Source organism: Emys orbicularis, chromosome 8 (assembly GCF_028017835.1).
Source record: "Emys orbicularis isolate rEmyOrb1 chromosome 8, rEmyOrb1.hap1, whole genome shotgun sequence".
Classification (NCBI taxonomy): domain Eukaryota; kingdom Metazoa; phylum Chordata; order Testudines; family Emydidae; genus Emys; species Emys orbicularis.
In genome coordinates, this window is record NC_088690.1 from 106,633,361 (window position 1) to 106,658,748 (window position 25,388).

A 25,388-nucleotide genomic window follows, 5' to 3' on the forward strand; every position below is an offset into this window, starting at 1 on the left:
TGTCCAACTGGGAAGCAGACAGCACCAAGGAGCTGGACGCCAGCCCCCTACTGGTGGAGGGGTGGTTGTTGATGGCCCCCATTCATGGCCGGAGGAGACCAGCACCCCTGGCGGAGGAGAGGAAAGCGGAGCCGATGGTTGGAGGGCGAGGAAAAGGGGCCAACCCTGAGAGGCAGTAGCTCCCAGGGCAGCTGGAGGAGGCTGGAGGGTTCATTCCTGCTCTGAGACGTTGCACCCCACGATCCGTGGCTGTCAGGCCTCCTGGAGTATCAGTCCCCCAGGGACTGGGGCTCTGCGGTGCCACTCTGTTTCTGCCTGGACAATGCTGTATTTGGGACCATCATAGATAATGGGTGGGCCCAACCCGAGCGCCTGCCTCTACCTGGAACTGGCGGCCCCTGAGCCCTTCCCTCATTCCCAGGCAGGGGGTGGCTGTGAGGTGCGCAAGGGTGCTGGGAGGGTGACTGGGGCAGGGCTTCCAGGTGTTGAGCTCAAGGCACTCAGCAGGCTGCTGAGGTGGAGGGTGTCGAGGGGGATGGCTATTGCATATCAATTCGAGTTCAGCAATTTCTCGTTGGAGTCTGTTTTCTCAAAAACCAGTGGGAGAACACGTTAACCTGTCTGGTCATTCAATGACAGACCTGCGGGTGGCTATTTTACAACAGAAAAGCTTCAAAAACAGACTCCAACGAGAAACTGCTGAACTCGAATTGATATGCAAATTAGACACAATCAATTTAGGTTTGAATAAAGACTGGGAATGGCTGAGCCATTACAAACATTGAATCTATCTCCCCATGTAAGTACTCTCACACTTCTTATCAACCTGTCTGTACTGGGCTATCTTGATTATCACTTCAAAAGTTTTTTTCCCCCTCTTACTTAATTGGCCTCTCAGAGTTGGTAAGACAACTCCCACGTGTTCATGCTCTCTGTATGTGTGTGTATATATATATCTCCTCAATATATGTTCCATTCTATGCATCCGAAGAAGTGGGCTGTAGCCCACGAAAGCTTATGCTCAAATAAATTTGTTAGTCTCTAAGGTGCCACAAGTACCCCTGTTCTTTTTGCGGATACAGACTAACACGGCTGCTACTCTGAAACCTACATTTGACTGGAGCTGTAAATCAACAATGTATTACCTGACTGGATTTTAAAACAATCTGAAATATGTGTTCAAAGAGAAAGTGAATAGAGTGTTAATTTTGAAACCTAGTGATGACAATGTGTCTAATACTGTTAACTATTTCACTGCTGATCATTTTAGCAAACATTCAGCTAGTGTGCTTCTCCCAAACTGCTTCCCGCACCTTTCCACATGCCAAAAGCTCCAGATGTCTCTTTTCCATTTCCAAAGTCTCCAGCTTCCCCCCGCCCCCAATCATTTAAACAATACAGTTACATGTTCTCAATGCAAATTTCAGCACACTTGACAATTAAATATTTAAGGGAAGTGTAAAATAAATTGTATTTATTTGATATATTGAATAACACAGGGATTGCAGTACTAGTTTATTATTCATTTTCATATTTAATTCAATACAAAACTCCTTTTTTAAATTTTCTGCAGCTGCTGCAGTATCTACAGCCTGCTGCACTGGAGTGCTGTGAAACTCAAGGGCCTTGCCACAGAATTTAGGTCATGCTTGCCACAGAGCACATAGAGCCTGGGTAAAGATGTCTTCATTTGTTCATCCATGTCCTGCCAACAGGCACTTGCTTTACATCACTCTGCAAAGACTCCTCTCATCAAATCAGCTCCTCATCCACTTTCCTCAGCCAGTGAATTGTGGCCATGATGGGGAGCAGAGATGTTTGAAAGAGGGGTGAGCCATGACTGAAAAATACTTACATGCTACAACAAAAAAGAAATCCCCAGACCAGCCAACCCACAGATGGACATACTCAGAACTCAGAAATAAAGCAGCTCAGGATGATGACAAGGTAACAAGGCACAGGAAAAATCCAGTCTCCAGCCAAGGCTACTCAGGAACGAGAAAATTAAGTACAGCCTATGATAACGGGTTCTCAGCGAGTTCAGGAAGCTATCAGTTTACCAGACTAAGAACTTGGCTGTACCGAGCATTAACTGCTGCTTGTCATTCAGTATGTGGGATCTAACCCCAAACAGGAGCTTTTGCTACTCAAAACACCAGTCTTATCCTTACAGGTCAGAGCACACAAACAATGGGAAGTTCACAATGGGGGAGAACAAGAGTCTAGTTCAGAGACTCATCGCTAAGGTGGGGAGGAAGGGGAACCTAGAGCAGGGGTCCTCAACCTTTTTCTTTCTGAGGCCCCCCCAACATGCTATTTAAAAAGCTAAGTTGCTCCTGCTTCAGCGTCAGCCCTGAGTGGCAGGGCTCAAGGCCCCGGGCTTCAGCTTTCTGCCCTGGGCCCCAGCAAGTGTAATGCCGGCCCCGCTTGGCAGACCCCCTGAAACCAGCTCACGGCCCCCCAGCAGGCCCTGGACCCCTGGTTGAGAACCACTGACCTAGGGTACCAGTTTAAAAAGCCTGAATTATCATTGGTTGGGAAGCATTGGCCCATGGGAATGCACCTTTAGAGCTCAATTCTGGGCTGTGGAATTGGTGGCAAAGGGAGAATAAACTTCAGGCTGAAGAAGGAATCCCTAGAGAGGAAAGCATCGTGGAGTGTGTCTGTATACAGCACTATATCTGGGGGATGCCTGGATACCCCTGAGGAGGGCGGAGAGGGAACTTCATATTCTGCAGCAGAAAGAAGAGGACAGGCACAGCTGAACACAGCGGGGGTAAAAGAAAGGCTGGCAGCTCCAGAGAGCTATTCAGTGCCCAGGTCCCTCTTGCCTTTCTGCCTGCCCCATACCCCCAGTACTGGGAGAGGGATCTAGGCTGCATACCCTGGAGAAAGGGAATACTTGTCAGCCCCTTACTCCAGCGGAGGAGAATGGGTGGTCGGGGGACGGAAGAGATCCTTAGCCATCCCTTGATTGCAGAAGAGGGCTTGCAAGGGGCTGGCTGCCTTAGGAGGAGTGGGGGGGACCCTAGTACTGGGTGTCAGGCTGGAGGGGCAGGAGTTTGGGGAGGGTGCCCAGGCTTAGTGCCTGGCCGGTAGCTAGGGGGCTGGGTGCCCAGAGAGTGACGGGGGCGGGCTCAGCTCTGGGTCAGGGTCTGCGGTCACTGAAGGCCCTGCCAACGGGTGTAAGGCGAGGGGCCCCTCCAGGAGAGCGGGGTCCCTGGCGACGCCCGGCCGGGAGGGAGGGAGCCAGCGGGGACCGGCCGCCCCTTACCTTTATGCCCGCTGAAGGCCCCGTACCAGGAGAGCGAGAGCAGGGCGCAGAGGCAGCCGAGCAGCAGGGTGAGGAAGGTGCCATTGCGGAGCCTCATCTCCTCCTCCGCGGCGGTGGGGGAGGCCGCATGTCCCGGGCGCGGCGCGGCCTCAGCCTCCCGGGCCCCGGCCCCGGCGAGGAGCGGAGGCGGCGGGGGCAGCCGCGGTGGGCGGGAGGGACTCGCCTCCTCCTCCGCCTTCGCCCGCTGCCCTCATGCACTGGCCGCGCCCGGCCGGGCCGCCAGCTCCAGCGGGATGGGGCTGCCGCGCGCGGTCCCCGGAGCAGGGAGGGGGCTGCCGCCGGGGAGGGGAAGGGGCGGAGATGGCACCGAGTTAAAGGAGCCGCGCACATGCCGCGGCCGGGCGGACGTGCAAGGGAGGGGGCCAATGTGCGTGTGCAAGGGCGCCGCGCGCCTTTCCGTGAACAGGTGGCGGGGAATTCACGTGTGCACGCGCAGGCAGGGCCTCGTGAGTGTGCCAGGGCGTGCTCGTGTAAACGGGGCCCTATGCTTGTGCAAGCTCCTGGGCTCATGCGTGCGAGGGCAACCGTGTGCATGATGCGTGTGTGTAAGTGTAAGTGTGCACGGAAATCTACGTGCAGATGTGTGTGTGTTACTAATCCACAATAAACAGCAGGATGGTAACTTCTAACACTGCCCCACAAAAGGCAGGCAAAGCCCTTGCCCGTTGCGATACCTAATCACAGCAAGGCAGGTGAATGAACGGGGGCAGGCGACAGGCTTTGGGAACTTACTTCACTGTCTGAATAATTAAAACAATAATAATATTAAATACACAACGTCTTCTCCCATATGCAAACGGGAGCTTCCCTGCAATATTCCCATTTTGGGTATTTTCTCTCTCACTCTTTTATGATTAATTCTAAATATGATTCCTTGTATTAAATAATGAAACATTGGATAATACTGCTAACTCTTACTCATTAGTCGCTGTCCTGTTTGGTTTTCCTTTTGATGATTTATATAATAGTGGTTTTTAAATAGCTGTATGAAATTATATTCACTCTGCAATAACCTTTTAACACTTTTAAATTTAAATATAAAAAGGGAAATTATGAAACACCCAAAACAATGAAAGCAAATACATTCACAGCTAGCGGGTAAATAAACCATAAATCTAAGTTGCAAGCATCTTATTTACTGCCTTAAATCACTTTATTTTGTGCCTCATTCTTCATCTTTATTAGTATATTCAGTATGTCAATATTTTTACTTGGTGTCAGCTTGAACATCGATGTAGTTTTCAGCGTGTGAAGCTGCACAGATGCTGGGGATATTATATTAAAAAGTGTATCCTTACTTTTCATTAGAGAACGCGAAGGCATGCTCACTTTTGTGGCAACTAAAACGTGCTGCATGTTGGGGGGAAAAACAGGGTTATATCCTACAGATTTTTTCAGCCCCGCTGTATAACGGAAAAGTCCGAATCATCTACATTAAATTGCCCTCTCAATTCATCTGTGAGAATATGTCCTTGATAGAGAAGCTTTCAGAGTGAGGGGGATTATTTTTTCTGTTGAGCTTAAAAGTTTTGGGGAAACATTTTACGTGACAAAATTTAAAACGTCATTTTAGGAGTTGGGGCGGGAAATGTTTATAATACAAACACAGACATACATTTAGCTGGAATAGTGCTAGTAGCAGGCAACACTATACAAGAAAAAACACTGTATCATTAGTATACACCTGATAGCCTCACAGTGGCTCCTACCTCCTAGCAGAAGTCAAAGAAGATACACTAAAGTAAAAACACTGCACCATTGGTTGCATTCTATGTTAATCTGAAAAAAGCAGCAGCACAAAAACCAGCATGGATTTGTTCTCCTCCTGATATTTCTAAAGTTTGATTGAAGACACAAAATGCAATGGAATGGAAGTGATGTGTCCGGATGTCCTGCATTGGGTGCAGCCAAGCCAGCAGCGCCACCTGCTGTTTCCACCCTGGCTTTGAGCACCGGAGGGAGAGAAGAGAGTGAGTGGTATTTGTGGAGTCACTATTCTATTTCGGAAACGGAAGTTAAGAGGTGGGCTGGCGTTACCTGGCTATGCTGATGGATGGGGTCTGAGGGCGAGAAAAAGAGAATGCCTGTGAGCTCTTTTGTATAGAAGCGGCTTTCAACTAAAACCCCATAATCAAATATTCCCAACCTTTAAGGGATTTGGAATCTAAATCTAGATCTAAAATTGAATTTTGCAGCTGATCCCCACCTCTGTAATGGGCCAAACCAAAACCCTGGATCCAGACAGTCCCAAACTTTGTCAGAGAAAGGGGGTATCAAAATACAGATTTCAGATCTGAATTGTGTATCTCTTTCTGGTCCTTCTCTAGATTTATATTCAAAAAGCACTGGTGACACAACACACATTTGTCTCCACTGGGATGAAGGAGAGGAAATGGAGAAACAATGTGCAATAAAGACAGCACAGTATATAACGGTTCAATCCTGTGTTTTCCAACAGGTTTAGTTCTCAATTCTAATGTTCTCATTTTGTAATGTTATTTTCCATCATAGGAAACACTAAATATTCCAGAGAAGTCGGATTAAACCCTCTGTGTCATAACCTAATTTATCACCCCTCCCACCCACACAATATGTCACCCTTATCATCCAAAGCACATTTCTGAGAGCTTTCTCTAGCTTTCTCCATAGCTCATTGCACTTAGTATGAAATTGAAAATACGCTGCAGCAGTGCAGAACAAAACAGACTGTCATTGACAAAGGCCCTGCACACCAGAAATATGTTTTATTACAGGAAGAATAACTAAATCATTATAAATAAATATGCCAAGGATTTAAAAAGGCAGTGTTTGACAACAAAGTCGGGGGGAGTAGATTGGCAGTCTTTGTTATGGAGCATGATGGAATATCTGCACTGATTCATGACATTCTGTACTGGATTATAGTTGTTCCATAACTGGAGTTGGAATTATGTCACAAGAGGCTGGCACTCAATCACAGCAATTCCCTCAAGGTACACAATATGGTCATGAAATTTTCATCCTGGGAGCATTGCTACACTTGGACAGATTCTCAAAAAATATATTTGATTAAAATTTTATGAGATGGTTATGTACTGGTTTCCCCCCATATGTCCTTTCCCAACATTGACTTTTACCAAGATATTTCTGTGTAAATGGAGCTTTCCTATTTCTAAACTACTGCTTCCTCAATAGGTACTCTGTGATGTGCTTGTTTACACAGTGATAAAACTACCATTCCATAGTCCTTACTGAGGCCTTGTCTACTCTGCATTTCTAGCCAAACACCTTTGTGTAGACATGACTGAGGCAGTGTGTTTTGGACTGGTGCAGTTTACCCTAGTTTAAAACTTACCTGATTCCACCAGCCTGATTCCATCAGCCTCCACCCCAAACCCCGCTTTGCCTCCAGCAAATGGTGTTAAATATATAAATGGTGTTTTTAATTTATAAGGAGGTCACACTCAGAGGCTTGCTATATGAAAGGGGTCACCAGTACAAAAGTTTGATAACCACCGATTTAGTGGGTTCTAAGAATAGGTGAGTTTAATAGTATGACCATTCTATGGCAGGCAAGCAGCCCAGATATATGTAGCCAATGAAGTCCCTGCAGGAGTGCTTGGCAGAGTTTTATGAACATTTTAATATGCAAATATGTCCTGATCAATGTGGCTTTGCAGTGCACATTTGCTGTCATTTTAGCAAAGGCATTTAATCTTAGTTAAGGAAATGGCATTTAATGTCTACTGAGAGTAAATCAATGATGGATGAACATGGCAAAGGGAAGCTATTGCCTGGAAAAGCAACATAATTTTTAAAGGACTTGAAACTAGAAGGTTATAACCTCAAGTTGTTTGCCAAGCTGTTGACCAATAGTAATCAGATTTTGAAATGATTTGGTCTGTTTTCGTCTGTTCATATGGTAATTTTATTGTATTTAAATCAGCCAGGAGAGTTACACAAAGGATGCATTTGACCCATTTTCTTTACTGCCCACAAGCAAATTAACATATTGAAACTGATTTTGTTTGTCTGTAAACAAGGCTAAACAAAAGAAGCCTGATCCTGAATACCTTATTCACACACATAATTCTTACTTACCAGAGTCATTCCATTGTCTTCATTAGTACTATTCTAGTAAATAAAGATTGCTCCTGTAAGACAATTGAGACATTAACCCCTGAATTCTGTCATCTCTGTGTTGCAAGTTCAAATCCAGCCCACATTGCCATTTAGTGAAATGTGCTTTACAGGAATTGATAAGAGCTAATCTCATACCAAGTACCTACAATTTTTTACTTGTTCTGTTCTGCGAGACAACAATGCCATGCAGATACCTTCAACCTATCATGTGAAATCATAACTCAGCTGGTATAGCCAGCAACCACACACCAGCAGCAGCGTTTTCACCTTCAGAAAATAGTTGAAACCTTAAGCCATACCAGGTCCTGTCTCCTGTATTTAAATATACATGTTAAGCCTGGTAAACAGGAAGCAGTAAATATGTTTAGCTAGGGCCAAGGGGGAAATCTTGATGGGAAGAAAGCAGGTAAGGTCTGCTCGTGCACATGTCACTTGAGATTTTGTTGCCATCTGAGAGTTCAAGAAAAATCACTTAATACTATTTAGTGCATCATATCTAATTTGTTTATTTTTACTTTTGTAAAATTCACCTATTACCCTGTTCTGTGGGTATATATACAAACATTAGAATAACATTCATAATTTACTAATAGACAAATTAATTAGGGTTTCACCCCAGGATATAGGTCTTTATAATTGCCATAATCACACTTTTCCCTCATAAAGACCTGAATAAGTGGATGGGATTTATACCATACAATGCAGGTCAACAACACTTAGCCTGTCAAAAAAACAGGGGGAGTAAAGCAGTGTTGCCAACTCTCGCAATTTTATCATGAGTCTTGCAATATTTGGTGTTTTTCTTAAAGCCCTTTCCCCTCATGCTCCTGAAGTCATGTGATTATATGAGACAATCAGCTTTCATTTTTCTTAAAAGGAAGATTCTAACTCTTGCGAATTAAGAGAAAAGCTTGAAAATATGAACTGCAAAGACTCAAACTCCTAAAGGCAAATAAAAATAATATTTTAAAAAAACCCAGCATGATTTTTAAGCCAGTCTCATGATTTTTGAACACTTGGGGTTAGCAATAAAGAATAAATTTCAGACCCGAGCCTGCAAATGAAAACACCTTGTCAGCTAGGGTTGCCAGGTGTCCGGTTTTCGACCAGAACGCCCAGTCGAAAAGGGACCCTGGTGTGCGCTAACCAGGCTGCTAAAACTGTGGTCGGTGGTGCAGCAGGGCTAAGGCAGGCTCCCTACCCTGCCTGCCCTGGCTCCAGGAAACAGCCAGCATGTCCGGCTCCTAGGACATGGGGCAGGCACGGGGGCTCTGTGCGCTGCCCTTGCCCCAAGCACCAGCTCCGCAGCTCCCATTGGCCAGGAACCACGGCCAATGGGAGTTGCAAGGGCAGCACCTGTGGGGCGGGTGCAGGCAGCACGCAGAGCCCCCTGGCCCGCCCCTCCGCCTAGGAGACAGACATTCCAGGAGCCACCTGAGGTAAGCGCCACCTGATTGGAGCCCACATCCTGAACCCCCTCCCTCATCCCAACCCCCTGCCCCAGCCCTGAACCCTCCCAGAGCCTACACCCCACACCCCCTCCCAAATCCCAACCTCCTGCCCCAGCCCTGAGTCCCCTCCTGCACGCCGAACCCCAGAGCCCCCTCCTCCATCCCAAACCACTCATTTCTGGCCCCACCCCAGAGCCTGCACCCCCACCCGGAGCCCACCTCAACCCCCTGCCCCAGCCCGGTGAAAGTGAGTGAGAATGGGGGAGAGAGCGATGGAGGGAGTGGGGATAGAGTGAGCGGCGGTGGGGCCTTGGGGCAGGGCAAGGGTGTTCAGTTTTGTGTGATAGAAAGTTGGCAACCCTATTGTCAGCAGCCAAGAGAGGTTTAAATCTAGAGGCTGTTATAAAGGTATCATACAAATTAGGGATGGAAAAGATCTATTAAATCTAGAGATAGATTTAAGCAGCAATTTATATCCAGAGTTTAACCTCCTCAAACCTCAGAGGCTTTTGGGTCCCTCCCTGGTTTTGCTTTGGTCCATTCCAGTTCAGGGCTGTTCCAGCCAGTTTATTTGCTGTTGTATAATTTCCCCATGGTAAGTGACCTCACTTCCTGTTTATTTTGCGTGTCAGTGTGCTTGAGAGGCAGGTTCTACAGACTGTTTTACCGCTGTATAAAGGTTCTTGAATGATCTTTAGAAAAGCAAAAACATTATTGTAAATAAGGCACTTAAAACTAGCCACATTTGAATTCTTGAATTTAAGGAGATGGCCACAGGTAGTATTTCCTAAAGAACACACTTTGATGTATATGTAAATATATATATATTTTTCTCACTCTCTGGTTCTTAAGTTCTTATATTTGTATGACACTAATTGATGCTCCAATTAAAATTGGTGTTGACTGATTAGCTGTCCCGTGTAAGAATCCTGACATTTCACAGCTAACCTTCAGGATAACTTAACCTCAAAATATGAAAATAAGACTGGCTGCTGCTTTCTCGCCTGCTGTGACCTTGAGAGAGAAAGAAAATCCCTCTACATCCAGTCTTACATAGAGATTTTTCGGATTATGGCCATTCACCTGTAGGACCCCAGAAGGCATGCAGAAGCAGGAGATCACTGCATGAGAGCTGACACTGATATGAAGAAAGCAGGAAGGAGAGCTCTGACACAATCCAACCGAACACAGCAATGAGTAAACGTTTCAGATCTAAGCTCCCTGCTATCCCAGCCTGAAATAGTCTTTCAGTGAAATAATGAATACTCTAGGGTTAGGAGAAAGGACTGTCTCCTCCCGAGGAGCAGAGTAATTATTTTTCATAGTCACAGGACCTGAAGAACTCTGACTCGAGCCTGGATTCTGCAGGCTGTAAATCACCCCATACTGACCTGCTCCTGTGCCAATGACGAAGCAAAATGTCTGTGTGTATGTCTGTGGGAGGGGAATGTGAGATCACTGATCCCAAGCATTATCTAATCCCCAGTCTACAGCTCCGTCCCCAAGCTGTGGGGAGAAAGGAAAGTGATCATCACGGGACTCAGCTGAGTCACAGCCATCTGACTTAGTTCCTTTAAGTAGTCCAAGAGGGTCCATCAGGGGGGTTCCAGAGGGCCGACATCAAATTGTGGGAAGATTTTATGTGTATATATTTCAAAGTTAGGAAAACTCTAGAAGGAGCATGCTGACATAAAGAAGAAAGACAGAGTGACTCAGCCTAGGTAGACCGGGAACCTCCTTTAGTTTTTGGCTTTATGCACAGTCCCTGCTGCAGCTGATCTCAACTCTACTTCCAAGCTAGCGGCAGTTCCCACATTTGAAGATCCCCCCCATTAAACTAATGTAGGTGGAACTGGTACCCCAAACACTAGCTCAACACCACACAGAATACATCATGTCGTCATCCTTTTGTCCACATAAACCCTTTGGGGCAGGATTGTTTTGATACAAGAGTCCCTTCTCAGCTGAAAAAGTATTATTATTCCATGAGCATAAGCATTCTGCTTAGTGCTTTGCAAAGAAGAGATAGTACCTGAGCCAAGGAGTTTATAGTTTTGTACTATGTATAGTTTGGACACACACAGTACATGGTGAATGAGCCTGTGGTATAGGAATTGCCTGGTCACTTTAAAAAAGGCTTCCGAGTAGGAGGCAGTTTTGAAAAGGGATTTGAGGGAAGAAAAGAGGAAGATTGTAGGAAAGCTGAAATGCTGAGCCCCTTCTCTCCCTCACATAGCTCCAGAATTGTAGATTTTCATGGAATCAGACAGTGATCTTTTTCGAATGGGAAATCAGTAGTCAGAGCAGTCTTTTACAAAGGCTTCTAAACAAAACAAGTGTATCACAAAATTCTGTCCTATTAACCCCATATATACACATATATATAGTATATCTTGTACACATATATATAGTACTTTACTCATCATTTGATTGACTGTAACCATTTTAAGACTTTTAAAAGCTCCCTCTGTCTCTTTTATTGGTTTCTGTTAGAGTTAATGCTTGTTCAAAAATGAAAACTGCAGCAATTTTCAGGGCAGGTGTCAACCTTATTTAATTGCACTTCCTTCCTGGGCTTCCCCACTGAAAGCTTTCATGATAGAAAAGCCAAAAATAGCATCCACAAGAAAACATAAGAAAAATGATCAAAGCTCATATGAACCCCAAGATCTCCAGGCCAACTTTAGCCATGGAAGCTCAAGGAAAAAATATGTAAGCTGTGAAGCCAGAAATGTAAGGCCGAGGTTAATCATAGAAGCACAGACATAAGATCTTTTCAATTTTGATCATAATTCAGTCTAGTCCCAGTGCAGGATTGTTCCCTACAAAATACCTTCTAAATTAGTTCCCATACTTCAGAGATACAATCAAAAAGTGCACAAACCTTAACATTTTCCTGTCTCTGGCCAAACATGACAAAGACCCTAGAAGGATCACTACTTTAAAAGCTCTTTGGAAGTTGTTCAATTAAATAACCATATGAAGTGGACAGGCAGAACAAGACAAATGTTAGATGAAGCCCAGTTTAACTTCCAAAGAGATTTAATCTCTCTCACATCCACCTATTTTTCTGAAACACTCTTTTGTTCTCCAAAAAGATGAGAATAGTCTAGAGGGAGAGAGGACCTTCTATTATAGAGAACATGAGGATTATTCACAGTAATAAGTGAATGTGTCAAACTCAGTTTAGATTCTTAGATGTCATCTTCAGGTAGCTGCGAAGTTCTCCACACATACACTTCTGTTCCTGTGGCAACAATTAAGTGCAGGGAAAGGGGGCTTTAGCTGGATCAGATTCCCTATGAGAAGCTCTGCAGACTTTGAGGAGAAAGGACTGTGATATGGGACACAGGTGAATTACAGACAGATAAGATAGGCAAATAACAGTACCCTTTATGAGGCCCCAGAGTGCAAATTCCAAATACTTGCCTTTGTTGTTATTTTTCAGCTAGGAAACTTCTGGAAGGAGCATGATGTCATAAACAGAAGACCTAGCATGACTCAATACACACCAATCAGGACAGGCAAACTTCCTCTGGCTTTTGGCCACCTTTCATATTTGCTAACTGAGTTAAAGTTCACACCAGCCAAATTTTAGATCTGCTTCTGTTTTTAATTTGGTGCAGCTCTTGCTTTTTATGAATGTATAAATTAATCTGGGAGACTGGAGCAACAGTATTTAGCACATCTGTGAGAGGGATGGAGAAATCCTTACATCCCAAAAGAACTCTATAGGACAAACATTTGTGGAGGGTGAATAGGAATGGAATACACCTCTCTTTCACTTGTTTAAATACTACCCAAATTTTTAATACGAAAAATTGTTAGTGTTTCTGTGTTTGAGGCCAGGTTAGTGCCAATAGAAAGTGAATTGATGTTCTGAGACCATTTCCTAGTAGGGGCAACGGTCCACCTTCACAAATAACACTAATTGGCACCATTGGCAGTGTCAGCACAGAGACAAAGGACAGAAAGTACATATAGGCCTAGAGGTGAGCCTGCCAGGACATGACTGAGGTACACTGGCAAAGACAGTGTGGGGAGGGGCATCTTTGTATTGCTGGTGGACATGCTGTTTCTATTTTGTGGATAAACAGAAGACTTCAGTCTCCTGTAATGTCAAGTCCATAACTTTCACCAACATTTTGAAATAATCATAAATTTAAATTAGATGAAAAAAAGAGAGGGCTAGTGGATTATGTCTCTGTTTTGACCACAAACCCTTTCATGTTTAGGATCATTAGCCCCATGTACCTGTGTTTACAAACCTAGTAAAATGTTTCACTACAGACACAGCACTATTTATCTGCTCGTGTGTTTAAACAGTTCAAGCCAGATCAATGGCCATAAAACATTATTATCAAGCAACTCAAGTGGTTCTTCCTAAGGCAAAAAAGAGCAATTCTGTCTACTATAAAAATAAATATACTTTAAATAAAAAACATGTCATAATTAATTTAAAATTAACTTGTGTCTTCAAACATTTCATTGATTAACTGGGAAGGCTGAATATACTGCTGAGTCTAAAATATGTCTTTTTTTTTTATTATTATTTCTTCATCCTAAAAAAGAAATAAATCTTTCTCTTAACTTTAAAGAGCATTTAATTCATGACAAGGCCACTCAAGATTTCCCATTAGGTTAAGAACTATGTGTCACTAAAAATCGCAGGCCCTTAAGGCGAAACGAAATTAACACCAACTGGGAACCTAATACTCATTGATCCATCTTTAATTATACTTGGAAGGTTCAGACAGCTTCTTCTGCCAGCTGGACTCTTATCTGACCTGATTAAGGATCCTGTCAACTGTATCTGATCTGCAAATATTGCTGCCAACAAACTTGGAAAGCCCACAAACATCCTTCTTGATGTCAGCAAGCAGCTATTTTTAGGTCCCAAAAATCCAGATCCAGGAGAGATTATTAGGACAATTACTTAGCTACATTTACTAAGAGGAGGGCAGGTATATGTTACCTTTTGAATATGAGGCAGATCTTGTTAATTAACACATTTGCCTTCTGATTATCAAAGAGTATGGATTTTGGAGCCCCATTCCACCAATCACTCCGTCCTGCCTATCATTGCTCGATAACATTATGGAAGCAACACAACCAGTCAGGTCTAAAGGGTCTCAGATGCCATGTCTACCATAGAGAGAGGTACAGTAAGACTACTGTGTCTCAGTGTTGAAAGTCCTTGGATATCATACTGTGGCATAGCAGAAGTTATGCAGTCATGTCTCCATAGCAGAGGTTCTTGGATGCTGTGTTGTAAAATGACAGAAGCACCAATTTAATTTTCATTCCTCAGTGTTGTAGGTTCTTGAATGATGCAGATGTTGTTGTTGTATTTAACTAACCAAGTTTAAAACCACTGACAAGCCTGAGATATCAAAACCAGCTGGCAGCTGCTGGAGGGTGCTGAAGATTTGTTAAATCACTTTCAGATGAACTGAATCATATTTCCATTACACTGAGACCTGGAGACATTAAATATTATCTGTAATCACTCATTCATTTGAAGCTCTTATATAGAGCTTTAGAATTGTATATTTTGATTAAAAGAACCCAACACCCTCTCGCTTGTCTCCTACACTTGGAACCATTCATTCTTTTGTGCTGGGAGACAGATTTCCTCAGCACATCTATTGCCAAAAGTGGACTAGTTGAAATCTGAAGGTAGCATGGAGTTAAATAGCCCTGTTAAAGCAGAGTCAAGTAAAAAGAAACTGCTGGCTTTGTTGAGAAGAGGCAAAAAAGACTGGGGTCTGGAAAGAGTATAAAAGGAAGAAAGATAAGAGAAAACCAGAAAGAGGGGAACACACAAGAGGTGTACAAGGATAAAAAGGCACTGGAGGAAGAATAATATGAATACAGTTCTAATGTACAGATTTCTGAATCTTGCAACTTGTCTCACTCCCTGTTGGTATTCAAAACACTTCAGGGAGGGGCAAGAGTCCAACACACAGCAGAATCTGTATTATATTACTTTTTGGGGTGAGCACAGTGGATTAAATAGCAAACACAAACTGTCCATTATAACTGTCTCCTGTTTCATCAACAATAGACTTACGATGGATGGTTAGTAATTTGTACTAGTACAAGTAAAACAATAATATAGCATCACAAAAGGTAAACAAATAGTGTAAAGAGTGAGGCGTACAACAGGTGTTTAAAATGCATTTCTTCAGAGCAGTACCATGTCTATATTATATTTGTACATTACCTAGCACAATGGGGCCCCAGTCCTGACTGGGTTCTTTGAATGCTGCCAGAACACAAATAATTACGTATTAACTCTTGTTACTGATGTTGTAGATAAAAACCATACTTTTTCTAAAATATTCTTTTTAATCTAATTGCATCTTTCTAAATTGTGCTTTAGACTCAATGGGCCAAATTCATCCCCAGTATATCTGTATTACCTTCAGTGGTTTTACACTAAGGATGAACTATTGGCCTTAGTGTGAACATCAGTATAATTCAGTCCCAAGTCCTGTGGTCTTTCTGACCACCTATGGAGCCACTTGCAAGCAACACCTTCAGCGTTACCTACTGCTCTTGGGGGGGCCTGAACCCCACCCAAAACATCAGGTGGGCGTGTGCAGCTAGTGCCAGGCAGGCCTTCCTCACCTCCATCTCCTCTGACTGGAGCAGAGGGGAAAGTGCTGAGTCACGGTTACCTATGGCTTGGACAAGGCGAGTTCCCTGTGGGCTGTCGCCACCCACTCGGGACCGGGTATCGCTACCTCCCAGTACCAAGAGCCAAATACCTCCCTCGCCTCAAGCCCCACCCCCCACGCCAGGCTCTAGCCGCCTTTCCTCCCCTACCTAGGGTGACCAGACAGTAAATGTGAAAAATCGGGACGGGGGTGGGGGGGTAATAGGAGCCTACATAAGAAAAAGACCCCAAAATCGGGACTGTCCCTATAAAATAGGGACATCTGGTCACCCTACCCCTACCCGTCCTTTCACTCTCCAGACCCCCCCCCCCCCAGTCTCCTCAGGCTCCAGCCCCCACCCCAGTCTCTCCAGAGTCCAGACCCACATCTCCTCAGTCTCAAGACCCCTCCCCCGATCTAGCCCCCCGTCTCCTCAGGCTTCAGACCACGCCCCCGAATCTAGATACCCCCGCCCCAAGGGCGGGCTCCTCAGGTTCAAGCCCCCGAGCCGAGCCGAGCCCCCCCCGCGCCCGGGCGCTGAGAAGGTGCCCGAGTCGCGCTGGGTCCCGCCCTGCCTTCCCCCTAGCGGGGCGCCGAGGGGTGGGGACTTTCCCGGCTCAGGCCCGGCCTCCCGCCACCGGGGTATAAGGCGGCGGGAGGGAGCTCACAGGTCCGAGCCGCGCTCTCGCCCCAGCTTCAGCAGCCCGCCGCGTCTCCGCCGCCAATTCCTGCTGCGCCACAGCCCTGCCATGGCCGCGCTGACGGTGAAGGCCTACCTGCTGGGCAAGGAGGAGGTGGTCCGCGAGATCCGCCGCTTCGCCCTCGAGCCGCCCGCCCGCTACCAGGACGTGCGCGACAAGCTCTGCGAGATCTTCCCGGGGCTGCTGCGGGCCGGCGCGGCCCCCGGCACCTTCCAGATGAATTACAAGGGTGAGCGCCCCGCGGGGGGGTCCTAATAAGCGAGGCCCAGGGTCTCCGGTGTGGTGACAGGAGGCGACTGAGGGACACCTGGAGGGTCCGCCGCTGGCCGGAGCGGGCTACTTTCCCCGCTCCAGGCTGGGCCCCCCGGACTCGCTGGGGTGCGAGCCCTGCGCAGGAGTCTCGTATCCAGACCGCTGGGGTCACTGATGGGGGCAGAAAAGCCTTTATTGCCCCCCACCCCCCTTTGAGTTTGGTCGGACCTTAGCGAGTGCGGGTGATGGAACAGTTCCCCTGGGGGGCCGACCTGCCTCGGCGGCGTGACTTCGGGTATGTCTACACTCAAATCGGCGGCGGCGGCACAGCTGATTTTAGGCCTGGCGCGTGGTTTGTCAGGCCCTGTTATTTTCAGCAGAGGTCACACACGCAGTAATGAAACTTCACGGGCTTCTTGCTAAATAAGCGTTTTTTAACTTCTAATCTACTTCGAATGTCTCAAAGAGGAAGGGCGGACACCACTGTATATCACTAAGAGCTTGGTATAATTTCTATCTGATAAGATATGCCCCAGAGGGGACCTGGCTGCTCCCCTGAAGGAAAACAGGCACACCAGATAGCTCTTGGAACAATGCTTTGTGCCAGTCTTGCCTTAAGAGCTTAACTTCCTTACACAGGTTCCATACGCTTTTTTTTTTTTTTTTTTTTTGTACCTCTGTAAATGCTTAAGGCTTGGTAGGGTGACCAGATGTCCCGATTTTTATAGGGACAGTCCTGATTTTGGGATCTTTTTCTTATATAGACTCCTATTACCCCCTCCACCCCCTGTCCTGATTTTTCATACTTGCTGTCTGGTCACCCTAAGGCTTGGTCTACACTATAAACTTATGTCCGTATAACTGCATCGCTCAGGAGTGTGGATTTTCCACCCCGAGCCACTTGGTTATACTGATCTAACTCCCCATCCCTCCCCGCATATGTGGACTGTTGACATAGCTACCGTCTCTCAGGGAGGTGGATTACATTATGCTGATGGCAGTATAGTAGTGTCTTCACTAAAGTGCTGCAGTGGCATAGCTGCACTGCTGTAGCACTGTGGGTGAAGACCAGTCTTAGAAGGAAAGTACATAAAGTGAGACTTGTCTTAGCTCAAATTACAGAAAGAAAAGCTCTTGCTGCTATTCTGCCAACCCTTCACTAACACAGTATCCATCTCACACTTTCTTATCAATGTCTTTAGTCTCTAGACCAGCTCTTAGCAAGTTGGCAAAGCATTGAGACTTGCCCACTTCTATGAGATGTATCAAACTTCCTTTAAAGTATTATTCATACAGTGACTTTATGCTGATCAAAGAGCAACATATTCCAGTGCCAACTACTTTATTCTTAAATATCTTACACTCAGAAGCCTGTTTTCTTCAGATGATATTCAACTTGTTTATTGTGAAATGGCTTCCTTGTAAGATTTTTCTCAGTTCCTACCACTGCCAGTTCTTAACAAGAACGCATACAGTTCTGCAACCTAGCTTCTTCCTGGGAGTTGCTGCTGTGGCAACGTAGTACTGCAGACACAGTGAGACTTATTTAAACATAACTATTGCTGCAGTGCATGTGTCTTTAAAACTATACCAATGCGGTGGGTGTGTAAACAGAAGATACCTCACCCTCCTTGCCTCTCTACTTAGTTCGTTTGATAAGGAAGTAATACCTTTTTATTGGACTAACTTCTGTTGGTGACAGAGAGGAGCTTTTGAAAACTTGTGTCTCTCTCCAACAGAAGTTGGTCCTGATATCCTGGGACTGACTTGGCTACAACACTGCATAGTCAAGTAGGTCAAACTTTGGGTCTAAGTACAGTAAAAGCTGTTTTATTTGTCACTTGATCAACTGGAAAGCTCTATAAACCAGCATTTCTGATCTTCATCGAAAGTCTGGTTTATAGTCCGGTTGGCTCCGTACCTGGCTCGGTGTGGTGCCACAGAAGCAGCGACATGTCTCTGCTGTTCCCGGACAGAGGAACGGCCACAAGAGGTTTGGAGTGCGGGAGGGAGCACAGGCTTTGGGAGGGAGTTTGGGTGCGGGAGGGGGCTTGGGGCAAGGGCTTGGGGCATAGGAGGGGCTTTGGGGTGCTGGATCCAGGCAGCGCTCACCTCGGGCGGCTCCCCGCAAGTGGTGACATGTCCCTGCCGCTCCTAGGCGGAGGTGTGGCTAGGCAGCTCTGAGCACTGCCCCCGCCCTGAGTGCTGGCTCCACAGCGCCCATTACCTGGGAACCATGGCCAATGAGAGCTGTGGGGGTGGCACCTGTGGGCGGAGGCAGCGCGCAGAGCCGCCTGCCGTGCCTCTGCCTAGGAGCAGCCGGAATAGGTTGCCACTTGTGGGGAGCCCAAGGTGAGTGCAGCCTGGATCCAGCACTCCAAAGTCCCTCCTGCACCCCAATCCCCTGCCCCAAGCTTCCTCCTGCACCCAAACTCCCTCCCTCTTAGTTAACTGGAATTTTTGATTTACCAGCACCCCCCCATTTCCCCCAACATGCCAGATAACACAGCTTTCACTGTAATTGGTTTTACCGTCCTCTTTGCCTAATCTGGGTTCTGTGAGTAAGAACCAAGTGCCATTTTGAGGCAAGGGTAGATAATCAACACTTTTATTCCCTCTTTAACAGACGGGTTCTAATATTCAAAGCAGTGAGGTGTTGCTTGATTGTTAGTCTCCATTCTTAGCAAAATACTTAAGACTACTGAGCATGTCCTTGTATGAAAACAAGGACTTACTTGCATCTCTTCCTGATTATCACTTCTATCCAGTTTATTAATCTCTGTCTTCTCCAGATGAAGATGGGGACATGATTGCCTTCTCCAGTGATGAAGAACTCAAGATGGCATTGCCATATGTGAAGGATGGCATTTTTCGTATTTACATCAAAGGTAACCTTTGGTCTTGACAGCCTCTGTACCACCACAAAGAGATGCATGGTTGGCCTTGTGCTTCTGTAATGAGTTACCGAGTATGGCAGAGGTAGTACTCAGAGCTCACCCTTCTTCAGGTACTCTGTATCACACACTGGCTGCTTCCGGAGCAATAGGCAAGGAACCACGCTTGCCTTCCTTTGCTACAAGGATGGCACTGTGATTATGGGCCCCTTGAGGGTAGGGTGAACAAAGCATAAAAGGTGTTTATGGGCTTGGAGAAACCCTATTCCATTTTGCTGAGCAGGGAATAAACTAGCAAATCCACTGTCAGATTCTACTCTAATACAAAATTCCCACCATTGGATAGTTACTTTAAGAAAAAAATAACATGGCTGGACCTTCACTAGTACTATTCACCAGTGAGAAGGCGTGTGCAGTTTCATTCTTAATCATGACTCATTCAGTACTCCTCTCTGGTTTTACTAGCATTTTAACATACCTCATAGTAGCACTCTGATGGTTGGAGTCAGTGCTCACATGTACCTTTTCCCTCTCCTCACATAGCTTCAAAGACTGATGCATGCACAGTTTGCAGATTTACAGATCACTGCTCCTTGTCCCTCCCTTCCTATCTGTTAAATGCTTGTTTTCTCTTAACTTCTCTGAAAAGTTTATATTGTATTGATGTTTGCATGATGCCTGGAACAATGGGGCACGCACTTGATGGATCTTGGTACTGGCATGATGCAAGTTAAGGAATGGAATAGACTGATGAAGTGGGGAAAAAAGTTATCCATTCTCAGCCTTAATGAAATGTAAACAGTTTCTCAAGTGTAGGTTTGGGGTGTGAAACTAATTCCTTAATGCACAACTTAGTTCTGAGGACCAGTCCTCTAATGATTCTTGCACTGGAGTGATATGAGCAATGTAAAAATCTAACCTGGAAAAGCTGGTCCATAACACTTGCAGGGCATTGCTGACTTTTGGCTCTGATTTAAAGAGCGGGACACTAGCAATTGCAATATATTCAGCAAGGCAGGCCTCTTTATTCTAGGACTCTTGTGGGGGTTGGTTTTTAATACCCATTCACATGAGAACTAGTTAGGAGCTATTGAATAGACTGGTCTCAATATCATACTCTGATCCAGATTTATGCTGGCTTTTTCCTGTGTATGACTTTAGTCTAAATCATATAACTAACAGCATAGTAGAGGCAGTATCTTGACTAATGAAGGAAGAGAAGAATACCAAAAAAAATTTCTCTTGAAGACTAGAGGTTGTGGTATGCAGCAAAAGTTGAGGGCAAGAGCATCAATTCTTGTCTGAGCCAAACCGCTAATGCAGTAGTCTAAGATGGAGCTCTAAAAAAGATTTGCCCGACTCAAGAGGGAATCACATAACTTGCTAAAACTAGGACTACACTTAAAATTTAAAAGTGGCACTCTTGCCTGAGTGCAGATAAACTAATGGAAAGATTAAAGTAAATGGAGAACTTTCCACTGCTCTAAAAATAATGGCTTGAAGATTGATGCCTTATACCTCTGAATTAAAATAACTGGGAATGTGACTCAAACAGATGCTCATCTTTTTCTGAAGAAGTAATCGACTAAAATCCAGTGGTTCCTGTAACCTCTAAACAATATCGCAAGTAACATCTATATAAACTAGTGCAGGGATTCTCAACCTATCATAGTGCAGACAGCTCCTTCCATCACTGTCCACTCATAATCCTATTCAATATGAGTCCTATGAATAGTGCATAAGTAGGCATCATGGGCACCTCTATCAGTAGGGCTTCCGTGACAAACTAGTGTGTGCATATTATGTACTACTAAATACATCTATAGAAACTTTTAACGGATCATATTCCTTTAAATACTTAAAATGGAAATCTACCTGTTTCCTTTGCACTATAAAGGCATTTTCTTTTTAGAGAAAAAGGAGTGCAGACGTGAGCACCGTTCACAGTGCAACCAGGAGCGTCCCCCCAATGTGGTGCACCCCAATGTGATCTGTGATGGCTGTGAAGGACCAGTGGTAGGTGCTCGATTCAAATGCACTATTTGCCCAGACTATGACCTATGCAGCACCTGTGAGGGGAAAGGCATCCACAAGGAGCACAACATGATCATGTTTCAAAGCCCGCTGCTCAATCCATTTGAGGTGAGCAAAACTAACTTCTAGCATGGGGAAAGACTGGTCTAGAGGGGAGCCTGTAGAGGACCGCTAAATGTAGGATAAACTGTAGATAACAGGCAGCTGTATCTTGTGGCCTATACTTAGAATATTCTGTCTAAATATGTGGACTTGCATAACTTTCTTCTCCCCGCCCTCAGTGGTTTCCCAGAGGTCGCTGGCTTCGTAAGATGAGACATGGGGTTCCACCCTTTGCATGGATACATGGCTGGGGGCACCCTGGCCCTACCCCTCCGTGTGGAAACTCTGAGCAGCCACAAGCCAGTGCTGCACCCCAAAATCCAGACCCTGAGCAAGGTAAGGATGGAATGACTTGGTCAATGAAGTATTCAAGGTAAAATAACTGATCACTTTTGCAGAGTAGTATGGAGTCTTTGGATTAAGTGTGTATTTTAAGTATTTTTAAATGAGATTTGCTGGAACTTAATAATGATTGAAGGGGTGTGTGTGTGTGATTGGATTGTCTGGTAGAATTACCAAAACCCCTCTTTGAACTTGAGGAAAGAATAGATTGCACATTGTACTCTTAATTTCTGTTAACATGCAGTAGCTAAATTTTTTTTTTTTTTTTTTAAAGAAGCCTTTAACAGCCAGCCGCAGGACCATGTCACCTTTTTAAAGAATGTTGGAGAGAGTGTTGCAGCCATGCTAAGTCCTCTTGGTAAGTGACTTTTAATCTGCTATCCCAAATCAGCATTTTACCATAGCTTGTATCAACAGGAACAGTGGCCTACTTCTGTCTCACAGGAGACCTGAGCCATTTCTGGCCACTCAACTTGGCAACCTCCATGTTTCTCCTTCACTCACTCCCACTTCACTGAGATGTGGTCTAGTCTCCAACAAACATACTAGAGACACTAGGAGTGTCATTCTTCAGACTGAGGCAAAAGATGAGGCATACGCTACTTTACTGTGTAATGTCAGTATTTAACTGGGAAGAATCGGTGGTAACTCAAGTGACTCCTGTGATTATAAATAATAATAATTCCCTCCTTCATCCTCTAGTCTAAATTAATGTAGTGAGCAGCACTCTCTGACATGAGGAGATGAAGCACGTGTACAACAGTATACATGAAAATGTGCACCGAGCTGGTGCTCCATTTGGCATTGTAAGTGCTAGACTTCTACCTTCAAGTATCCCGGAGGGGATGAGAAGCTGTAGATGAAAATAGAACGGTCCCCTCTCCTCTTTCTCCCTCCCCCCCCCCCCTAAAATAACTAGGATTAATGTGAGATCACTGAAGGAACTTCCAGGACTGTACTTTGGAGACAAGTGTACTGACTCTTCTCCCCCTCAACTGTTTTCCTAGGCATTGAAGTAGATATTGATGTGGAACACGGGGGACAAAAAAGTAAAGTGACTCCCCCTTGTCCAAGTTCACAGAAGAGTGATTCTGAGCCTGGAGGCAGTTCCACTAGCCAGAATGGCCAGACCAAACCAGAAGGGAGTAGTAAAGAACCTGTCCCCGAGAAAGAAGATTCTATTACAGAGCAGATGCAGGAGATGGTGATAGAGCCTCCTTCCACACCCATGGAAGACAGCAATTTCCTGTCGCAGGTACGTGAATTCCTTTACTAGATGACAGACATGACAAGTTCCTTTTTTGCCATTAGGCATAGCCATAACTGGTTCTTACTACTATAAACTAAATAGCATCATTGGAATGGATTTTAATAGCACAAATCACAGTGTAGATATATCTGTGAGTAGCTACTTCTGTTGGGATCTTGGCATTCAATCCCATAAACTCCTCTCGCTAAAGGAAAGGAATGAGCCTGTTTCATGTCGATGGTAGATAATAGCAGAGCCTGCATCCTACTCTGGAGAACTGTGCAAGACATTGGCTCCTTTTTCTTTACACTTACAGGAACAGGGTGAATCCAGTAGTTCTGCAGGGGGTGATGAGGACTGGACCCACTTAACTTCAAAAGAAGTGGATCCCTCCACAGGTGAACTGCAGTCTCTCCAAATTCCAGAGACACAGGGTCCCAGCTCTTTAGACCCATTTCAGGTTCCCCCTAGACCAGGACCTACAGGACTGCGAGAAGCTGCACTCTATCCACATCTCCCACCAGGTGAGTAGCTGTATTTTGGTCAACCACTTGTCCCTTTTCAGTGAAGCCTATTGTTTCTTGGGTTGCTAGTAGAAGGACCTTAACACTGTCCATCATATGGGTTGTAAGAACAAAGAGCGGAAAACCTTGTCTACGGCTAAACTACAGCTAAGACTTTGTTGCCACCTCTTGCAGCATTTCATTGGAGTGGTGGTAGAAGTCTTTTTTTTTTGTATTGCCCTGGATGACATGTAGTTTGTCACTTTCACCTCACTTCAGTTTGTATGAAAAATTACACTAGACGAACTGACAAATACTGCCAGATGCACTAAATAAAATTGGAAAACACCCAAGATTTATGGGGAAGTAGTAAATACTAGGTGTTAGAGGGGGAAAAATTCAGAGACTCTTAGTAAGGATATTCCACCCATACCAACTATAAGCAGTTAGCTAATTAAACTATATGGTTCATTCAGCCAACCTGAAAAAGGCAGTCAATTAGGAAATGCTGTCCTTGCTTCCTGTGAGGGGCAGCTCACAAGAGTAAGATGGCACTTACTAGGGTGAGCTAGTAATGGAATTCTGGGCCATAATAACCACTGCATGATCTCTAGCATCCTTACATGAAGAATGGCTGGAGTCAAGTTTGATCATGCATTTACAATAACGCATGTGCTGTTGAACTATACAGCATCAAGAATTAAGTTCTTTAGGAAACCATGTCAAAGGATATATCCTTGATAAGTAACTAGCTATACAACATGGTGATAGTGATAGTTGATCGCTGCTATGTAGGTACAGCACAAGTTCCATCAGCTCCTTGCTTTGTTTGTTAAACTGTAGGTATAATCCCACTTTGTACTCATAACTTTTGATTTAACAGAAGCAGACCCCCGCCTGATTGAATCTCTGTCCCAGATGCTCTCCATGGGTTTCTCTGATGATGGTGGATGGCTGACCCGTCTCCTACAGGCAAAGAAATGTGACATTGGGGCAGCACTGGATACCATCCAGTATTCCAAGCAACCACCTCGTTCCTAATAACATTTGTGTAAGCTAGAGCACTTTCCTGTGAACTGATGAAAACTGAACAGCAGTTCTACACTGATGCTTGTCTCCCTATCAGAGCGGTTGTTTCTTTTTTTCTGTTTCCATGGTGGGGGAAAATAAATATTTCTTGTCTTTAATTATTCGTTTGTGAAATATCAGATTACTTGACTGTAAAATCTGCAGGGTAACCTAGCCACTCCAGGGACAAGCTGCAACACACTAAAACATCTTGGCTGGAATTTAGTTTAGGAAGAACACCTAACCGGGGAGAACTCAGGATCTTGGGCAAAGTAAAGAAGTTAATCAATGGTCTCTCACTCTTCTAGAAGCTGTGACTGTTGCTGAGACAGGAACTGCTTCTTATGCTACAGCAACTATTCAAGCACCCAGCACTGTTGTAGGTATAGATCTAATCCTAGATAAGGAGTGGAGGACAAGAGTTCTAGAAGAGAGTAGGATTAACTTCTCTTTAGAGAGATGACAAACAACTGCGGTGGCACCTACTCCAGAAAGCACAGCAGCCCTGGATTGACAGAAGCTTACAGTAAGGAGGCTCTCTCATACAATGAGATCCCTGGAATGCCCAGCTTCAGCTCTCAGGGCTCTACCAACCCTCTGCCTTAGAGTATCTGTTTACACAAGTATCAGAGGAGGGTTCTTGCCTTATTTTGCCAGCAACCCAATAGCAGCTG

The 25,388-nt window shown here is 45.1% G+C and overlaps 2 protein-coding genes across 4 annotated transcripts in view; one reads left to right on the top strand and one right to left on the bottom strand.

Annotated features, from left to right (window-relative positions):
* The window catches only part of MGAT4B (alpha-1,3-mannosyl-glycoprotein 4-beta-N-acetylglucosaminyltransferase B), a 96,886-nt gene extending 93,515 nt beyond the window's left edge, over positions 1 to 3,371 (bottom strand). The window contains exon 1 of the mRNA XM_065409562.1: positions 3,275 to 3,371. Coding sequence (XP_065265634.1) covers positions 3,275 to 3,371 — 97 coding nt within the window. The remainder of the gene's footprint in view (positions 1 to 3,274) is intronic.
* A 12,858-nt stretch (positions 3,372 to 16,229) lies between these two features.
* Positions 16,230 to 24,833, top strand: SQSTM1 (sequestosome 1). 3 transcript variants are annotated; one of them, XM_065409222.1, is made up of 8 exons: positions 16,230 to 16,499; positions 19,315 to 19,410; positions 21,314 to 21,558; positions 21,732 to 21,888; positions 22,169 to 22,252; positions 22,902 to 23,149; positions 23,460 to 23,667; positions 24,530 to 24,833. In XM_065409222.1, the coding sequence occupies exons 1-8, from the start codon at positions 16,319 to 16,321 to the stop codon at positions 24,685 to 24,687; spliced, it is 1,377 nt and encodes a 458-aa protein (XP_065265294.1). In that variant the 5' UTR covers positions 16,230 to 16,318; the 3' UTR covers positions 24,688 to 24,833. The 3 variants fall into 3 exon arrangements, with proteins under 3 accessions (XP_065265294.1, XP_065265296.1, XP_065265295.1); XM_065409224.1 differs by having other exon boundaries at positions 21,314 to 21,432; XM_065409223.1 differs by having other exon boundaries at positions 21,329 to 21,558.
* The last annotated feature ends 555 nt before the right edge of the window (positions 24,834 to 25,388 follow it).

Excerpts from the sequence above, each read along its gene's own strand:
- SQSTM1 (XM_065409222.1), top strand. The coding sequence starts at position 16,319 with ATGGCCGCGCTGACGGTGAAGGCCTACCTGCTGGGCAAGGAGGAGGTG. Across the intron at positions 16,500-19,314 it reads CTTCCAGATGAATTACAAGG|ATGAAGATGGGGACATGATT; the intron begins GTGAGCGCCCCG and ends TGTCTTCTCCAG. Across the intron at positions 23,668-24,529 it reads CTATCCACATCTCCCACCAG|AAGCAGACCCCCGCCTGATT; the intron begins GTGAGTAGCTGT and ends TTGATTTAACAG.